Raw genomic sequence first — 21,196 nt, forward strand, 5'->3', positions numbered from 1 at the left:
TTTCTTTCTCAGGAATAAGGTAAAAATTATATGATGATGAATGTCCTTCTAGCCGATTATCGGCTACGGCGGCTGTTCTCATGTTAAGAGATTAGCCAACTGGTTAGGACATATTATAGTGCACAAGCATTTGCGCAGACACAGGTGCACTCCCTATTCCTTCACTCTCATAGCCCGATGGGACGGCAATTCGACACCACCGGAGAGAGATCAGGCGCAAACAATGGATATAATTGATACTTATAATAATGATTAATGAATCATAATAAACTGCACTAAGAGCCACGTTTACTTTGTAACTTATGTTTATAGACTGATACTAAATTACTTTGTACAACAGTCGGTAGAAACACACTTAAGATACATTATTTATCACACTATTGTTTTAAAACGTGCCACTTAGTAATGATTTTGTTAAACATACCTTCGGAGTTTTGCTCATTCTTACGAATAAGATGTAAGTCAATATACATGTGTATCTAGATAATTAAGTGGTCGAAAATGCATCTCTGGAAAGAAGCAAGTTAATACAAGAATTTGTGGTAAGTAATGTAAAGCCAGTAGATTTTTGGTTTTTAAAAAAAATCATATGGAAAGTCTCAAAAGCAGGGGTATTTGTCTTATAAGAAAGATCTTGAATTCATTCAAATAATCTACATGCGTGTTTGACATGACAACATGAATATTAAATAATTTAGGAAGGTCCTCTTTCCCAAAGAAAAAGTATTGTCTCATTTGCTTAGATTTATATGAGACCAGAGTTGATAACTACTAACGATCCTAGTAGCGACATCTACCAACGTATACTATGACTAAGCAGAGGTCAGTCTAAGCCTAAGTGACCTTTAGATGGAGCCACTAGTGTATTCACATCCTTCACATCTTACTATTGGGAAGACAGAAAACTACATATTCGTATTCTTCTAATGTAATAAGTGTTATTGAAGGAATATTATAATGTACCAGTATAATCAAACACTTAATATTCACCTACTTATAATAAAGAAATAAACCAACATTAATCAAAATCATTTAGATAAAGATAATCCTTATTATGCCGCCGATAATACATTCATAGATAGTTTTGTAATATTCTGCGGTATATTTTGTTATGAAAAATTCTGAATCTTGGGAAAATAGAAGATTTTGCTGATATTCGTGTATCTATCCAGATTAAAATCTAGATAATTATGTCTGACACCTGTTGTCATGGTTTTTACAAAATGGGAAATCTTTTAAATAATATTTTTAGGATGTTTCTATTTAATTTTCATAAAATAATATAAATTTACATACCTACCTGTATGTTTTTACGTTGAGAATGTCCATATATAAAATGAAATTGAACTGATCCATTAACATTAACAGTGTTATCCCATTTTTATGTTAAAAGTTAGTTAGTATTTTTAAAATAATTTTATTGATTTAAAAAAAACTCGTGCGTATGTCATAAAATTGCACAAATGAGTTTTGAAAAAATGTTTTTTTTTCTTAATAGCAGAAAAAAAAGGTTTTTATGATATTTTCATTATTTTTCAATAATAGAAGTCTTGACCACTAAATCTCTTACTTTAATTACATAAGTATCAAAATGTAGAAGCACCGCCATAGTATAAATTAGTATGAAAATATGTGACTTTACTAATCATGTAAGATAATAATTTTTATTAATTGATTGTTTTGATAAAGAGCCACGTTCCACAGTATATGTAGGCGATTTATTTAGTTTTACCTAAGTAGTGTACATGTAAATACATAGGTGAGTTTGCATTTTTTTTATTTATATATATGGTATGAGATAAGGTCCTTAATTTTATGACCTACGGAAGAATACTAGTTATTAGATTTTAGCGATTAAATTTACAGTTTCAGGTGTAAAGATTTTTCAAAAGCACAGGCCCTTAGAATATACATATAGAGGTCCATAAATGAACTAGTTAAAAAATTACACTATCTGTCTGTCTAAAAAGTGGTAAAGCTTATATTATATTGTGATTAGCCCTGTAACAGAGTCTTATTGCCGTTTTTAATGGTAATCGGTATATCCAATGCTTCGGTTTGCATAGTGTAATAAGAACAGAAAAAAACAGCAAACATTTTGGATTGGTATCACGAGCAAGTAATGTTGAGGAATGAGGATCATGTTGTAAGCATGAATGTGAATGGATAAAGTGGAAGGAGATGACCAAAGAAACGATGGATGCATTGTGTGAAATTCGATATGGCAAGAATAAATGTTATGTACCTACTTGTGAGATGACGGCGGATAGAGTTTGGAAGAACAAAACATGCTGCGCTGACCCCAAATAAAATTGGGATAAGCTCAGGAGGATGATGATGATGACCATTTGAATTGTAGCAATATTTTTAAAAGAAACACGGTCAACTTTTGCAGAGTTATAGGGAGTAATTTTATGGATTCCCACATTTCCCCGACCTTAATTTATGTTAGAGTGGTAAAAGGCAAATGATGACTAGCCATACAGTCAAATTACCTATTCCGCCATTTGCACTTACGTATTTGCATAAAACATCCATTATTTAGATACGTTATCAATAATTTTTATGAAGATAATAACGATAGTCCGCAGACAATTTTTGTAATCATTATCGTAAATTAGGATAACATGAATGAAGATAAACACTAAATATTCACGAGTTTGGGTGACGATGTATAATTTACATCAATATTGATATATATATATATATTAGGCTCAAGTTACCGACAGCTTAAACGTCAGTTTTCTTTAAACAATTGTTTATTTTCACAGTAAGTATTGTTTTAAGAAAAACGGACGTTACTGTTATCGGTGTACTTGTACTTTATTGGTATATCTGATGCTACTCATCATCATCCTCCGAGCCTTTTTCCCAACCTTGTTGGGGTCGGCTTCCAGTCTAACCGGATTCAGCTGAGTACCAGTGCTTTACAAGGAGCGACTGCCTATGTGACCTCCTCAACCACGTTACCCGGGCAACCCAATACCCCTGATGCTACTCATATCTTAATTTTAAAATACCTATTCTTGTAACTTTAGTCGATTGCTTGGCATCCCTATTATTACAGGGACATAATAATAACTTAAAATATTGCAAAACATAATACTGGTTTTCTCTTTGTAATCATCAAGTAAAAACCCTTTCACAAGCAGTATATAATAGTAAAATATTTCATAAAGTATTTCTTTATCCCTTGGAAAAACAGACTCTGGTACAAAGAGTTGTTTCCCTAAATTCGCACAGATGGCGTTATTCTCACTTTATCAGCAGTTTCCTTATCTTCAAGCATGATAACAGATCAAAAGCTAAGAAGAACGTTATCTGAACATTGATGTTATCGACTTTATGTTTATTTAGTTAACATAGATGCAGATACCTATACATTTGCGAATCGTCTCATTTTTTTCAAACCTTATGGTATGGTACTGGACATAATAATTTAAGGACTTAAGCTGCTGTAAAACTAAAAATAATAAGGTCACAGTCATTTTTACAGTTTTTAAAATGATGACGAGAATGATTTATAAAAGCGCGATGGATAAATATTTTCGCATAAATACATAGCTACTTTATTCCTAGTGGATAGATAGGCATTTACGTCTACGTGACAGCGAGAATTTCTGTGTCTAGCATCTTAAGCCATCACGGTTGTCATTTAATACTAAGCTGCTGTGACGAGCATCTATGTAGTCTAAATAATTATGTACCTTGTCGTTTTAATTGAATGACAGCAATTTTAACAATTTTAGCTACTAACTGGATTGACGCGATCAGATAGTCAGCCGTTTCTTGTTAAACAGTGCTAACCAAATTTTTTGCTAGTGCTTTTTAGATTGCAAGGCATGCATAATATGCGTTAACTTTGGGTAAATAAAGTGATCATAAAAAATAAAGATCCCGACGAATTGCGAATTTCGTCCTTTTTGGGAAGTCGGTTAAAAAGTCAACATGTAATAGGTGTATTTTGGGTATGAATGTTGATAAAAGATTACATACCTAGCTCGAAATATTTTACGTAGCTAATATATTTTGTTTGCGAAAATACTCGTGAAAAAAAACTCGTTACCTTGTGCCAAAAATAGGCACAGACAATGCCATACTTTCCCAGACGATCGTTATCATAAAGACTAATAAAAATTAATCTTTACCAATTTTCCTCAAATCATCAGGTTTTACAACTTTTAATTGGCTCGCATTTTCCCAAATTATTCAGGTATTTAGACTGAATTCCCAAATCGATTGTGTAACTGTATTGAGCGGCTTCAAGTGGATAGTTTGTATCTTATCGATGTATTTCGATATTCGATATCGATGTAGGTATGCGCCGTCTTGTAGCTTATCGCGATAATCTATGTCAAACTGTACAATGCTAGATTAGTGTACCTACGAAATATCGATATGGGATATTTTCTTAGAGTAAGATGTGGAATCAAACTTTATACTTCAGTATCGGTATTACTTCTGTATTTGAGTATTGTGTAGGTTTTACCTTCCCGACTAACTTTTTATTTTAGCATCAAAATACCAACAAAAAAAATTGGAGTTGCAATTTTGAAACGAACTTTGCTTATTACAACAATTTTAGTCGAATTGGAAGCATAAAAATATCTTTCAAATGTTGTATTCTTATTATTTTCGATATATTAAAAACAAAAGGGATAAATACATATTTTAATTTGGCTAGGCATGGTAGGAATATTCTAATTAATTCAAATTATTCCCATGATTATAGATTTAGATTGAGGTAATCACATTACAAGATAAACAATCTTTAATACGTAGGTACACAATTGATTACAAATTAAGCAGAATCAGCATTAATAGGTCAAGTTAAGCAGCGATTTTATGTAAAAATCATGTTTCCATCACTCTACTTTTCGATTTGACTTGCATTTTGATAAACTATTTAACGCTACTGATGTCTTATGCATCGTCGCGCAATTGATCTATGGAGAAGGCCATAGTTCAATCCAATTCTGATCCATCATGTGTCATCGTAAAAACGCAAGAGACTACAAACATGAGTTCTCACGTCCATTTTTCTATTAATTAAACGTTTAATTCTGATTATTATGATAGAAAATGTGTTATGTTTGTAAGATGAACACACACATAAACTCCATCTCTATACGAGATATACCACGGATAACCCCTAGTACATTACATGCAAGCAGTAGGTACGGTAGACTGCACATCAGTGGTAACTGTCATGCACCTTAACTCAATAGTAATAAGTACGATTTTTCTATAAAACTGTTACCACTGACCTGAAGTTGACTGTACCTACTAGTGGTTGCACAAAGAACAATATCTAAGTCCCTAAGAAAATTCTGCAAAAAGTATTTGAATTTGCCATGTTTGTAAAATAGTTTATATACAGGGGAATGAGTTTAGCCTATCCTCATACGAAGAAAACTCTTAGTAAAACCTACTACATATTAGAGGGTACACAAATTTCAAGTCACGTGACTGCTTCCACATTCACCAAGAGCTAACTACTTGAAGACATCATCAATGCAAATTCGGAGGTGCACTCTCTTGGGACGTGACTGTGTTACTAACAAACACTTTGAAATAATAATATATGCAGCTGGATTGAGCCGGTTTTGAGATAGGTGCAGTAGAATGGTTGAATTTCAGTTACGTATGTGGAAAGGCATATTTTATATTTGGGAGATTGTTATTGTTTTGGTGAATATGATGCTGGTATTCTTAAGAGTTGTAAGTAATATTAGATACCAATGGCTGATAAAAAAGGTGAAGGAAAACATCTTGAGGAAACCTGGACTATAAATCTGAAATCACCAACCCGCATTGAGCAAGCGTGGTGATTTTCGCTCAATCCTTCTCAGTGTGAGAGGAGGCCTGTGCCCAGCAGTGGGACGATAAAAAGGCTGTAACAGTAATAGTATTCTTAAGAGTTGTAGTATGCCTCTAAGTTTGTTTGTTATCTTTATGAAACAGTTTTGAGGTAGACAGCGATTTCCGGCTTGAATGATTCATTCTGGATTTTCCTACGTCTCTTTTATACAAACCATGATGACACCTACTAATATACATACATATTGTTGGTAAATTGTTGAGTCTTCAAACGACCTTTCATTCAATTTGCATTCCTTCTATTAAAAAGTCTAAGCAGTTATATATACTGGCTATTAGAATTTAAAATGAAAACATCATGTAGGTACTCAGCAGCATTTGGTTAGCCTGGACGCCGACCCCGACTCAGTTGGGAAAAGGCTAGAGAGATAGATGAAAGTTAATATTAAAGAGATCTTAGATACGTATTAATAGACAGTCTAACTTACATATTTATTAACAGTTTTTTCTCCTTTCCAGAAATGTATTTACTGGCACTACTCACCCTTATCGGGTCGGCTTTCGCCGGACCCCTCACAGCCCCAGTAGTGGACAACAGAAACTTAGCGGCCACCTACGTCTTACCTTCTGACACCGTCCCAACCTTCTACGACGTCCGCCTCTTCCTCAACCCTGACAATGAGGAGAACTTCAGAGGAATCGTCTCCATCCGTATCCTGCCTAAAACAACCACCAATCAAATTGTTCTTCATGCCATGGCTATGAATGTAAACGCCGATACCATTCGAGTTTACAGTGACAGGGTTCCAAATATCAATATATACGCTTCCTCCACATTGGCCACTGATGACACTCATTTATTGAGGATTAATTTAAACCAAACTATGACAATCCTCCAACCGCACACTATAGAGATTGAATACGTTGGCCATTACGCTGAAAATATGTTCGGTATTTACTTATCGAAATATGAAAACAACGGTCAAGAGCAGTAAGTATTTTTTGATGATTAATGCTTTTGGTTGAGGTTTAAGCATTTTTGTTTGTACTCATTAAAATAACTAAATGTGGTAATAGTTTTTATCAATACCATACTTTCGGCAGTTTTATATGCAGACTTAACTTATGGTTTGGACTCTTAGATCTGACGTATAATCTTTTATACCTACTATTTAATACGGCTAGACTCTTTTAGTTGTTGTTTACAATATTTTGCATCAATCAGTATAGGACTAGGTAATTTATGTCAATTATAATCTAGGTCACTTGTGCACTGAACAATAACAAACAAAGCAGTTTTTTCTTAATTTTGGAACCTGTAAAAACCCAAATAGAAGTCTACGTAAGATTTCATCAAAAATGAAGTGCACAAAGAAAATATAATAAAAGTTGTGTGCCACCTCTCATACATAATGCATTATTCACATTGTGCAGTCTCTGTTTCTAAATAACGCTGAGCTTTACAATATTTTAAGAAAACAAAATTGGGTTTTCAACTATGTATAAGTATCACGTATTTTCTGTGTTACAATTCTGTTAATAATACATTCTGCTAGTCCTATGTTTTATTTAGTTTGTGCAACTTGTTATTTCATAACTATATTTAACTTTTGGTTTCAAAATGTATTTTTTTTTTGTTCTTTTTTTAGGTAATTTTTTTGCCCCTTTAGTTTCATGCATCTTTTACTTAACCTCGTCGTCAAACATGTCTAAATAAAGTATATCTTCACTTGTTTCAAAAACATACACTAGCCTAAAAATATAGCATCATACTTTTGGTACAGAAATAAAACATTTTTGTATTTTACACTAGTTCATCAATTACCATTTTCCGCAAAGCAACAAAACTTTTAGCGTTAAACCATGCTTTGATTACTTCTATACCAGATAATGATAACTTACTAACTCACACATACAAAACCTCTAAATACCATATTTTAATGATATATGCAAGTACAATCGAAACCAAAAAACACCCCAAAACTCATTCAATTTTGATCCTTATACCAACACCCCTAAAGCACATATTTCCAGAAGATTCTAATCCCATTTCAAAATTACAGGAGACTGATCACATCACAACTGCAGCCTACGTTCGCTCGTCGCGCGTTCCCCTGCTATGATGAACCGGCTCTCAAGGCCGTCTTCAGAACTACCATATATGCCCCAGCATCTTATACCGTCGTCAGAAGTAACATGCCTTTGAGGACTGATCTGCTCAAGTAAGTTTGAATAGAATAGAATAGAATCGAATAATGACCACACTCAGATGGGATAAATTAAAAATAAGATCTAAAATGTTATAGTAAAAAGTTGATTTCAAAGTTTAGTTCAAAGATAAGCTATGAGCAGTGTGTCAATAGAACCGTCATGTGGGTTCCCACTTTTGAAAAAAATATAGAAGAATAAAAAATAATTTATTGATACAATACAAGACATACATCACATAGAATAAAAAGTACAAAAATAACAATAGGTCAAAAACATCCAGTTCAGTATTATGCCTTATTATTAGCTAGTGCCTGACGCTGGTTTTCACTGGACCTATGAGGAGCTGAGGTGATGATATTTCAATTTTTGTTACAGAGAAGACGTAGCCGGATACGTGAAGCACGAGTTCCAAGACACCCTCATCATGTCCACATATCTCATCGCGTACCTGGTCTCCAACTTCGTTGCCATCGAGAACAACGTGAACCCTCTCTACCGCGTCCCCTTCAGGGTCTACTCCAGACCTGGTACTCAGAATACTGCTGAGTTCGCCCTGACCTTTGGACAGCAGAACATGGCGGCTTTGGAGAGATACACTGAGTTCAACTATGAGTTCCCGAAGATGGATAAGGTGGCCGTACCTGATTTCGCTGCTGGTGCTATGGAGAATTGGGGTCTGGTTATCTACAGGTTTGTAGTTACTTACTTTGGAAGAATAAGTAGAGAATGCTGATAGATACAGCAAGCTTGACGATTCAAAAAGGGTTCTATAGTCCTGTTTGAAATAAAAAAGTCGTTTTAGAATATCGGATTCTCCCAAAGGCAACAACCGAAGGTGCAACTGAGTTTCAATACGAAACATCGTAGTTACAATTTTGCTGAAATAGGTATGAAATAAAAACTTATGAGTAGCGGGACCTATTGCGATAATAAGAGTTAACGGCAAAACTTCACGTAACAAAAATAAGGACAACATATGACTGAAACTAAATGAATTAACTTTGAAAGAATAGAAAAGCATTAGAATTTTTTATTTCATTAATTTTAAATGACATGCCATTCGAAAATTCTTCAGCAAAAGCTCTTAATATCAGGATATTAAAGATCTGATATTGCTTATTTATTGTTCTTATACTTTCATTACTTTGTACAAAATTAATAAGAATGAAAATTGATCTTTGCAAAAGCCCTATTTTGAACTTTATTGCACAGAAGATGTGGTGCATATTTCAATGGCGTGTAATTACAGAGATCCGTAAAAACGGCAATAAAATAAGTGTTAATGTACTTACGAAGCAGAGGAGAAAATATTTTATTATAGGCCATAAATACTACAGTTTATGGCATCTTATCGTCTGTCAATAGTCATCATAAAACGTCATAAGCGAGCAGTTGGTACAAGTATCGTGGACTTGAAAACTGACGCTTATCTCCAACAAATAAATTCAAGGATTTATTTTATTCGGTCATTATTTTATCTTTATGATATTTAGCTGTGTTTGATCAGCATAACCGTGTATAAAAAATCCATTTCTATAAATTAGAAGCTGCATTTTTGAAACCAGATAATTAGGAACATGAAAGTTTTATATTTGATCATGACGGGCAAACAAAAAACTCTTACGTGGAAATAACCCCCTGGAAAATTAACAAAATATTAACGTACTATAAGTGCATTGTGATCTGTTTCATTAAGCGCAAGATAAATATAAATTCTCTGAGCTAACAGCCATTTGAATATGTGCATCTCTTTACTGTAAAATTGACAAAAAAAATCCTAAGCTACACAAATTTCCTGGATTTTCCCAAACATTTCAAAGAAATCCTTTCTAATCTCACAACATTGTTGACATCAAGAGCAGTTAATGCTCCCAAAGTGCCACTAACTTGAGAAGGAACAGCAATAAACTTATTTATTCCATAAATACTGAGTAGAAATCCAGTTGAGTGTTTCATAAGCCGCTCGTAAAACCTATCTGCAAGTCAGGATAGGAAATATAGCTGTCTGTCTGTTTACTGTAGATCAATGTTTGCTTTTCATATTATGCTCCGACACTTTATAATCGCTCGGGTCTAAGTGAGAGATAGAGCCTAAAATTCTCACTTAATTTTAGGCACAGTATTAAAATAAAAAATAGAATTCACGGCACATTAATGACATCTCATCCAGATCTCGTCGAAAATTAACTGGTGGCGTCTCGCACATTTGTACTGACTTGTTGAAATTCCTAACCAAGTCATCGACGTATTAAGCATTGCGCGATTTTAGGAAATGGATCTTTTGGAGAAAATAAGCAATCTTAGAACATAGTTTCAAATTATGCGCGCCTGTGTCTAGAATCAAAATAACAGTACTGATAGTCGACCTCCTGCAGGAGATGGCACCATAACAAGAAGTAGGAACCTCCATGGACAAACTTTCTTCTTTACTGTTATGTGGTTAATAATAAGTTTCTTTGTTCTACAGAGAAGTAGCACTTCTAGTAACAGACGGAGTGACAACAACAGCAGTCAGACAGAATGTAGGCAGGATCATTTGCCACGAGAACGTTCACCAGTGGTTCGGTAACGAAGTGGGGCCCCTGTCCTGGACATACACGTGGCTCAACGAAGGTTTTGCTAACTTCTTCGAGAATTTTGCTACTGATTTGGTTAGTATACCTGATGTATTTATGTATTTTTTAAGTGAGATAAAGATATATAATTTAGTTATTGGTATAATTTAAAATTATCTTAATTGAGGTAATTTTTTAACATCTTAGTTAAACCATTAACTAGTAGTAGTTTTGTAAACACTTTTTTTAATTCAGTTCCCATAGACTACTATATTTTACAGCTACGCGTATGTGTATGAACTCCAAAAGACCTATTAAACATAAGGATGTAATCGTTTTTTAGAACTACCAAAGAATATTTTCTGTCAGAAAGTATCTACATATATAATATAATGTACGTTAATATAATGTACGTTCGTAAAAACATTTCTAACTTTGTTCAAATGTCTGATGTTCATAGCATAAATACTAGGAATAAACATAATCTCGCTGTACATGCTACTCGCCTCCACAGAGTAAGCAACTCGTTCATGGGTCAATGTATACGCTTTTACAATAAACTTCCCAAAGCGGTTCGTGACTTACCTATCAGGAAATTTAAAAATCATATAAAATCCAAACTCTTGAAAAAAGGATATTACAAAATATCTGATTATTTAAATGATAAAGAAGCTTGGGAATGAGCTGCTCGCTTAGTGAGTGATATCTTTTTAAATGCCTGTGTATTGTTACTTTTGACATTTAAATATTATTATCATCAGATAACTTTTATTAATGACATTCTTTTTATTGACATTTATATGTTATAATTGTATTTTTTTTTTTTTTTTTAATTTATTTTTTTAATTTATTATTATTATTGTGAATGTGAGTATCGTGTATGCGAGCAACATTATATATTCTTATAACATAAATACTGTCTGGCGGGTTTGAGTATTTTTAAATGGCCTACGCAAATGTTCTGCAGATCTGGTATCGTCGTGTGACAGGTCGTTGAGCTCCCTAAGATATGGTTGAGCTACACGACGACTGATGCATGCGTGCCGTCTGTTGGGACTGGTCAGCTCCAGCCTGATGTGGCTCTTTCCTCAAAAGGCCATTCCAGACCGCGTACATGGTGACACTCACACATAATTATTTCATTTATAACATGTTTGGACTTTAAAAGAGACTATGACCCTTGAGTTTGTTTCGGCGTTTCTTCTCAGGGATCAGTCAGTTAGGAAATGCCGGCCTCAGCGTTCTTAAAATGACGTGTAAAAGTGATGTAATGTCCAACTTGCAAAATAAACAATTTCATTTCATTTCATTTCATTTCATTTCATTTCATTTCATTTCATTTCATTTCATTTCATTTCATTTCATTTCATTTCATAATTTTATTTAACAATCTAACTTCGTCTTCTACAAAATCTTCTTGGAAGACCAGTGAAGTCATTCCCAATATTCCAGGTGAGACCAGAATGGCGTATGATGGACCAGTTTGTGCTGGCTCTGCAGAACGTGTTCCAATCTGATGCTGTTGCCAGCGTCAACCCCATGACGCATGAGGTGTACACGCCTTCCCAGATCCTCGGGACTTTCAACGCTGTTGCTTATCAGAAATGTGAGTAGTGTGGTCGAAGAATGGAACCTTAAATTAATATAGAGGCCTGTGTATGAATAGGACGTTGGCAAATGGATAAGGACCTTCTCATATTACAAAGGAATAAACAGTGAATTGTTTCCAATTGTTCCAATCAAACCTTTACCATTTTAACTTCTGACTTATTCTCAGTTTGAAATAGTTTGAAGTAGATTTTTCTGGAAAATGTATATTTTGTTTTACAATCGAAACTATTCATAGGTACTAAGGTAATAACTTTATCAGTCTTTGATCAAGTACCGACACGTTTGTATAATATACTCGTAGATGATAAATTACTAAGTCTCTCTAACGGCAGATTTCTATAATCGATCTATCCATTTACTTGTGATTAGAAATTTTTGACATAAGCTATTGAGCTAGTATCAAAATTTAATAGTGATAAATTATATCAAATTTCAACCTCCACTCGCAAGTTAATGGATTACAGAAACTCACCGTAAATAATCTGCTAAGATAAATAGTATTCCTTTTTCCTCAATACACCATGATGATGAATGGTCGATAGTTTCTTCGTTTTATAGTTTTTGTCGTACATACGATTCTCTTTTGTTTCATTGCGCATCTGTCAGCTATGTAGTTCCGTTTCTAGTTAGAACTCGTATTTTACGTGCGAGATAAATCATGCGTCTAATCTCGAGTGACGAAGAATTCACGTCAATTCGCATTGGAATCGATTAGGCCATAAAATCAGAGAGCAGGATCTCGATTTATTTCTTAGATATAGATATGGGTACATGGGTTTTTCAGTAATAAATTAAAATCTTAACGAATAGTTTTATCTCGCGAGGGATTTTTCTTATCGTTTTTTTTTTATTACGGAAGTCGGTAGGTACTTAACAAGATTGTGTAGGCATTTTGAAAAAAGAACAGCAAGAACTGTTTTGATCTGATATTCCCATTCATCATCATCTCCCGAGCCTTTTAGGTAAAAAAAATATTTAAAAGTTTACATGTATACCTCGTATCATTCAACTACCGCTGACTCTATGGCCCCAACACGATATATTTCGCGAAACACACTCGTTATCAGAATTGAGAAACTATGATACAGAACTTTATCATAACAATATCGAATGTGAGTTATCTGAACAACTGACATGTGAAACTCATTTTGAAACTGTTCGTTATAATGGTACAATAATCTTGTATTGTTTTATGGAATAGAAAATGTTTTAGGAATCTTTTTGTATTTTTTGTTGTGACGTCATGACGACTGTAGGATATTTTATTCTTATTAACTAAGGCCCATATTGTACTTGGTTAAACTCTATTTAAAATAGTCGCTTGGTAGAGTAAATAAAATACATATTCCTGTTATTAAATTGAGAGAAAGTATGCTTGATCTTTTGCCTTTAACTAAGTGACTTTTCAAAATCAGTATTATTTCATTCCTCTTTTGTGTCAAAAATCTTTACGAACCCTTAATTGACAAACTTGACACAGTTTCATTATATCTAGATTATTTACTGCAGATTGCAAATATGACAAATAATAATCCATATTCTATTATTTGATACCAAAAGAACAAATAATGAAAGAACATATGTATAAAGATTTTATATGTTTCATAGCGAGCTTTCAAAGCCTCATTGGTTTATCATCTTGCAGTTTTACATCTAAATATTGGCGTTCTTGATATTGGATACGTCAATATGATATGTAGAGAAATGAGATGCCAATACGACTCGATTAAGTTAAAATACATGGCTGCATAAATGGAAATAGTCTACTCAAATTCAGACTATTCAAAGATTTTTAAATGACATGTCTTATAAAGGTCTGGGTCGCTTGAGATACTACAGAAGCGCCTCAAAGGTTTTTAAATTACCTGTTTATACGAGTCTGGACCGCTTTAGAAGCTACAAGTGACGGTTCTTAACATGGGTCATGTGTTATTTTATTTACCTCTATATCAATAAAAATTGTGTGAATAAGTTATTTTGTTGTCCAACATGATTGCTGGCGCACTGCCTGAAGTTCACTTTGATTCACTTTGCAAACATAAAGGGTGTTGCGCACAATAGTTTCAGTTCTTAGGTGAAATAGAAACCTTAGCACTGCACTTCTGTGCCACATAGGAGTCACTATAGTGAAATTTCACCATAACATCACAAACCTTTACGTTTCTAACTAGGCATGATGATTTGGCTGTACCTAATGGGCATTTTTTCCCCACAGCTGGTTCCGTGATTCGCATGATGCAACACTTCCTCACTCCTGAAGTATTCAGACAAGGTCTTGTCATCTACATACGCAACAAGTAAGTTACTAAAGCAGACCAAATTCTAGGTATTGTGTAGACTATATAACAAACTGACTAATAATATAAAAAAAATACTAATGTGATTTAATAATATGGGACTGCCTTTCCTAATGGATAACTATTTACAATCACACAAAAAAATTGGGAACAAGCATGTTCCGCATTCTTAGGCTACCATCTCAACTCAACTCATTTTGCTAATAAATAGAATAATAGAGTAAAAATAAAACCAATACAGAAGAACTAAACTTAACATTCAATGCAGGAACTACTGAAAACACCTGACTCATTTCTAATGTCCTCTCAGCACCCGTGACGCAGCCTCACCTTTGAACCTCTACGCTGCTCTCCAGCAGGCTCTAGACCAGTCTTCCCATAGCATTGGCTTCCCAGTCAACACCATCATGCAGCGCTGGGTCAACCAGGGTGGCTTCCCAGTCCTGACGGTCACTAGGAGCGCACCCACTGCCCAGTCTATTGTTGTTGAACAGGTAAATATTTACTGTACATTGTTTACAATTTTAAAGTAACCTTTCTTTTAAAGCAAAATATGAACGGTTATAAGTTACAACATAAGGTAAATTGGACTTTATTTCTTCTGGCTACACTATACTTTGACTTTTCTCTCTCAAATTATGAATAGGTAGATACATATACAAAATCATACGTATCAAGTTTTGATTAAATATTTTTTCGATATTCAGTATTGAAACTGTGGTACCAGCTGTTTGAATAACCAGTTTGAATAACCTTCTAACTAAAAACATAATATGTACCTTGGATGTCTCTCTGCCAACTTTATTTTTTACGTTAGTTCTAGTAATAAGTCCCAGGTATGCAGCCCACGTAATAAAGCATAACTAACAATGAATCCAGAGCAGGTTGGATCTGTCTCAAGCTTATTACGCAGGCATTGTTTTATTCTACTTTATTATAGTAGTCTAGGTAGCCTATATTATTTCAAAACATACTTCTGTATATAAATATAAGTATTTGCAAAAAATAGAATGACTTTTTCAATACTTATTATACTTTTAATTACAAGTTCATCTGGTTGATAGTCATGTCTAAAATATGTTTCGTCAAGCCACCAAAAAATTAAATCGCAATTATATTGTTAATGGTAAAATGCAAAAAAAATGCGTTTGATAAGATTAAAATAAGTAAAGTTGGTTACGTCCGATTACAAATTCTTGATTAGTTTTCGTTGTCTACTGCAACCACGCAAGTAATTTTGATTTAGATCCACGACTACATGAAGACGAACCAACATAACAGAACAAAGTACCTATAGATATAGTCTTGGTTGAATCTAAAAAGCCTCTTTGTAACTTCTAGAGACAATGCATACCTAGTAATAAAACAATTTGTTCCCAGGAACGTTTCCTGACAGACAGAAGCCAGAGGCTCACAGACCGTTGGCACGTGCCTATCAACTGGGTCCTATCTACCAACCCTGACTTCAGTGACACCAGTCCCCAAGATTGGGTTCCTCCTACCTTCCCCGCGAGGTCTTTTGATATTCCTGGACTGTCGAACGCTGAGTGGTTCATCATTAATAAGCAGCAGACAGGTAAATGTGATATAATAATAAAATGTGTGTATGTTTAGTAGGTACTACTAGTAGTCTCTACCTTGACTTTTATTTACTTACCATTAGTTAGTGGAACAAAACTTTTATCGGAAAGTTTTAAGTTATGAGAAGAAATCAGAACTTAGGACTTGCCATTAGCTTCACATGGGACAACTGACAGTGTCCTAAATTTTTTATCACTTTTAGCAAAGTGTAAGGTAAAAAATTGCCAAGAATTAACCTTATTGGCGTTAGATAGACCTGAAGGACAATACTTGATTTTTTCCTAATTGGTTATTCTTTTTCAGGTTACTACAGAGTAAACTACGAGCCATCGAACTGGGCGGCATTAGCCAGAGTCCTCAACAGTTCCCACGAGACAATCCACGTGTTGAACCGTGCTCAGATCTTAGACGACTCCTTCAATCTAGCCAGGAATGGTCGCTTGGTAAGAAAAACATTTATTTATATTCGTAGTTAGCTGAAGGTTTGTCAGGCAATAACTTGATTGGAAAATAGCAAACCAACTCTCAAGACACACATTTAAAACGTCGTAAATCCCGTAGAGCTTGCTGGATATCTAAAGATGTCTTTTAGAAAAACGTTTAAGCACAACATTTTTAGGTAAGATGTTTTTACCTATAGAATCAAACCACAGACTTATTTCTGGCACTACTATTGAAAAAAAATGACCCAATTCCTACGACCCACTGCACAAAAGTTCTTTATAATATTGCATTCTCTTTTTTCATTTACTGCGAGCGCACAAAGGTATTTCAATTCGTGGCGATAATTGGAGTGGAATAAAACAGGATTGTGGCTTGCAATATTAACTGCTGGCTCCAACGGAATAGTAACAAGATTCTGTTTCAGCCGACTCGGTGCAACTTGTTCTATACAAATTGCACGAGGCTGAGAGCATTGGCCAAGTTTTTATGAAACTCCGTGTACATTGACGACTTTGTTCTTGTGGCCAAGAGGGTCTTACATATTCTGGACCCACTTCCCTGGGGGTGAAATATTAAGTCATATACGAAAACGCGACAGATTATGCTTTACACTTTGAATGGTAGAGTTTCAGATTTGTTCTAATTGGCTGTAGTATTTTAGAAACATTGTAGGCTTTTGTGTAGTTCGTATTTATGTCATAGTTAGTTTTATTGTGTTAGTGATTCTTATCCTGTTTTTATTTGTTTTGTATGCCTTCGGTGGGATAGATCTCAAGTAAGTAACTTCAAAGTAGATACAAAAGGTAAGAACGGGTTTTTTTGTCCAGTTTGCTTTTTATTATTTTAACAATATTTTTTTTTCAATGACCTAAGACGTAAAATATAAGGATACCAAAAGAAGTCTCAATGAATCGATGCATATTCCCAATAGTTGCAATGCAAATTCTATCAAGACGCACCGACACATTCAATCTACGTAGCTTTGAGGATCCCGAGTATATGTACTATATAAGTAAAGGTAGTACTTATAGGCAAACGAGAACATTTTGCTAATACATGTGAATGGAAGATCTTTTACTATTCCTTCTGAGAATATTAGATGGCATCGCAATGGGAGTACAGGCTTTTCAGGTTGTGTAAGCTTACGTAGGCCTTTGTCCTTTTAGAAGAGATAGTGTTGTAAGATTCATACTCACAGGTGTAGGGTCTGTAAGGAATTTGTAGTAGCTAATGAAAAAGTAAACCTCTTAATTTTTAACTGCCTCGACAAAAGGTTGCCATTAGGTTGCAATTGATGCCTTTAAGATTCGAAATTGAAATAAAATTTAAATAGCTCTTTTTGATGACGCGACGACGTGACATAGCAAAATCTCTTTCTCTCACAAACAACAAACTGTTTTCTTTATTAATAAAACTTAATTTCTTGACAGAACTACGAGTACCCCTTCACCATCTCTAGCTACCTGGTGAAGGAGAGTGACTACATACCGTGGGGAGCTGCCAACCCTGCCTTTACTTACCTCGACACCGTGCTCAGTTCTTCTCCTGCTTACGGCCTCTTCCAGGTAAATATACCTTTCTTCACGAATTTTAGCAACATTAACTTGTTTGAGACGTCACCTTTATCTCTGAAACAGTTAATATATTTTTATATGTAAACTTTATAATATATTGTTCAACAAATAATATTGTATTTATTCAGATTTATTTATGTTACTGAAAAATATCTTATGCGAGCTTAACCACCTTTAATGAAAGGTGTGAGTAAAATAGTCACATGAATCGTAAAATCTACTAACATAACATGAATTCTACCGGCTTATTTAATAAACCATTTCTTGTTTCAAATAGAGATATCTCCTGGACCTATCAGCTCCTCTTTACCAACAACTTGGCTTCGAGGCATCACAAGACGAAGAATTCGTGACTCCTTACCACAGGAATATTATTTTGGATCTGAACTGCCGTCATGGCAATCCTGCTTGCATTAGCACTGCCCAGACGCTGCTTGAAAGATTCAGAACTGACGAAAGTAAGTCTTCTTAAACGATTGATAAATGCATCTGTTTTTCTTCAATGTTGATGTTTGCATTGTGACATTTTTGGGTACTCTTTTGTGAATGATATTACCATGTTCTGATAGATTTACTTATAGGCCTTACGACTACCAAGTTACATTTATTTATAACTGTGTCTAAAAAGGCCTCAGAACCTTCTCTTGACCTTAAAATTCCCAAAAATCCAAGTTTCAATTTCTAAAATCTTTCATAGGCCAGCCCTTGAATGCTGACATCCAAACCCTGGTCTTCTGCTCCGGTCTTCGCGGAGGCAGTGTGGAGAACTTCAACTTCCTATGGGACAGATACTTGGCAACCTCTGACTCCAGTGAACAGTCTATCTTGCTGAACGCTCTTGGGTGCACTTCTAATGAAGAAAGACGTGCTTTGTAAGTTATTGTTTACTTCATTAAAAGTTCTTTGGGAAGTCATTGTTTAAAATACTTTATTCTTTCTGTTAAATAGATTCATTAAATATTTTTTTTTAATAAAACTGTTGAGAGATACTTATTGCAACAGAATTCCTATTTGTCTTAATTATGACAGGAAATAAGCTTGGAAGCCGAACAACCTAGCACGCTCGTAAAAGTCAATAACTTCTCCAATAAATATAATATTGGTGCTCATGTTAGATTAACAGTCTCAAATATAATTACTGTTTCTATCCACCAGCTACATGAACCAGGTGATCAGTGACGACTCTGCAGTGAGGGATCAAGATAGACACACCATCTTGGTGTCAGTCATCAATGCCAGCCCCAACAGTACTCAGGCAGCTTTCGAGTTCATTATTGAGAACTTCGCTGCCATCCAGCCTAGGTAAGAAATATTGGACACCAAAGTGTATTTACCATAGTACTTTGCATAGACAGTCGCTCCTTGCTCGACGCCAACATAGTTGGGAAAAGGCTCGGGAGATGATGATAAGCACTTTGTAATAGAATAATCAAATAAAGAAGTACAGTTTAGCGAGTAATTTTATTGTTATTTACAGAGTACAAGGCTTGACTGGAACCACCAACATCTTGAACGCTCTCTCCAGAAGACTGACGAGCCAGGCTGATTATGATCAGGTATGCACCATTTATTTATCATGACTAAAAAGAAAACAGTAATACTCATCGAAAGTATTTTTTATAATTTTGTAAGCCATAACTATCGCAACTTAGCGTACCTCTTTCCCACATAACATACTTCTTCTCTGTCCACAGGTCCTGGCATTCGAACAACGTTACCAGAACATCTTCACAGCCGGTGAGCTGGCTTCCATTGCCGGTATCAAGGAGAATATTGCCGCCTCCATAACTTGGAGCACCCAAAACGCACCTATCGTTGAAGCTTGGCTTAGGACGAACTATGGTGAAAGTGGCGCATCCGCGCTCGTTTCTGGTTTCCTAGTACTTATTTCTATCGTTGTGACGATATACAATCATTAAATTATCTTTTATATTAATTTTATCTTTTTTTTTGTTAAGTTTTAATTTTTCTTGATATTTTGACATTATTCACTTGACGCACAAGAGTTAAATATTAACTTATCGATGTTTAAAGTATAAAAAAATTTAGTATTGTAAAAACTGTAATGAAGGAATTAAAGAAGATTTTTCATTAATATGAAAATCGATATACATAAATAATAGCCAAGAGCTGAAACCTAGGGTGAATAAAACATGAGTGTAATATAGACAACCAAATACATATTTATGTAAGATATTTTTATACGAACTTATATTTTGTCACTTTTGTAAAACTGAAGGACAAGTTATTGAAATAAAATAAAAATAAACTTGTACTACGTATTTTCATTATCCCTTTCTATGTGCACAAGACCGGAGAATTAATGAAATACTAGTCGTTTTCCCGCGGTTTCACCCGCATCTATTGGGAACCGTTGCCCAGGATGCTTACCTACTAGGATAAAATGTAGCCCATGTTACCCGGGAAGAGTGTAGCTTTCTAACAGGGAAAGAATGTTTAAGTTAGTTCAGTAGTTTCGGAAGTACAAACAAATGAACTTTTTCTCTTTATTATATTAGTACAGATTATTCTAGTAAATCCGCTGTTTTAAGCTGGTATAAAAATGCATCATAGATTTTTCGGTTTTACCCAAACATTCAAGAACAACCGATGTGAGTCATCATATTATGTACGGATATTACCTAATACATATTTTGCGGTCCAGTTTAATCATTCAACTCGGCATTGCTCATGAGATATTATCTCATGTAGATTGTCAATATGATACAAGACGTTTGTACACGTAAAGTAAAGAGTAGAGTAGCTTTAGCGGAAAGAGTAGCTTTCTTTTTTAATTTTAATGCAAATAATGACCCTGTTCCGTTCCATTTTTAAATAGATAACTGTTACTGTTACAGCCTTTTTATCGTCCCACTGCTGGGCACAGGCCTCCTCTCACATGGAGAAGGATTGAGCATTAATCACCACGCTTGCTCAATGCGGGTTGATGATTTCAGACTATATGGTCCAGGTTTCCTCAAGATGTTTTCCTTCACCTTTTTATCAGCCATTGATGTCCAAGATATACTTAAAAATACATACAAACTTGTAAAAGTTGCATTGGTACTTGCCTGAACTGGAATCGAACCCACACCCTCATACT

General features: G+C 34.6%; 1 protein-coding gene across 1 annotated transcript; it reads left to right on the forward strand.

The window, feature by feature from the left end:
- Positions 1-1,651: 1,651 nt before the first annotated feature.
- Positions 1,652-20,368, forward strand: LOC110378026 (aminopeptidase N). Its single transcript, XM_064037356.1, has 16 exons — positions 1,652-1,759; positions 6,340-6,811; positions 7,884-8,042; positions 8,407-8,721; positions 10,499-10,682; positions 12,039-12,192; positions 14,413-14,494; positions 14,805-14,988; positions 15,875-16,070; positions 16,379-16,518; positions 17,950-18,084; positions 18,371-18,551; positions 18,791-18,965; positions 19,249-19,395; positions 19,571-19,649; positions 19,788-20,368. The coding sequence occupies exons 2-16, from the start codon at positions 6,342-6,344 to the stop codon at positions 20,010-20,012; spliced, it is 2,826 nt and encodes a 941-aa protein (XP_063893426.1). The 5' UTR covers positions 1,652-1,759; positions 6,340-6,341; the 3' UTR covers positions 20,013-20,368.
- The last annotated feature ends 828 nt before the right edge of the window (positions 20,369-21,196 follow it).

Source organism: Helicoverpa armigera, chromosome 12 (genome assembly GCF_030705265.1).
Source record: "Helicoverpa armigera isolate CAAS_96S chromosome 12, ASM3070526v1, whole genome shotgun sequence".
NCBI lineage: Eukaryota > Metazoa > Arthropoda > Insecta > Lepidoptera > Noctuidae > Helicoverpa > Helicoverpa armigera.

Coding starts and splice junctions, on each gene's coding strand:
- LOC110378026 (XM_064037356.1), top strand. CDS start 6,342: ATGTATTTACTGGCACTACTCACCCTTATCGGGTCGGCTTTCGCCGGA. Junction 12,193..14,412: donor CGCTGTTGCTTATCAGAAAT/GTGAGTAGTGTG, acceptor TTTTCCCCACAG/CTGGTTCCGTGATTCGCATG. Junction 14,495..14,804: donor GTCATCTACATACGCAACAA/GTAAGTTACTAA, acceptor ATGTCCTCTCAG/CACCCGTGACGCAGCCTCAC.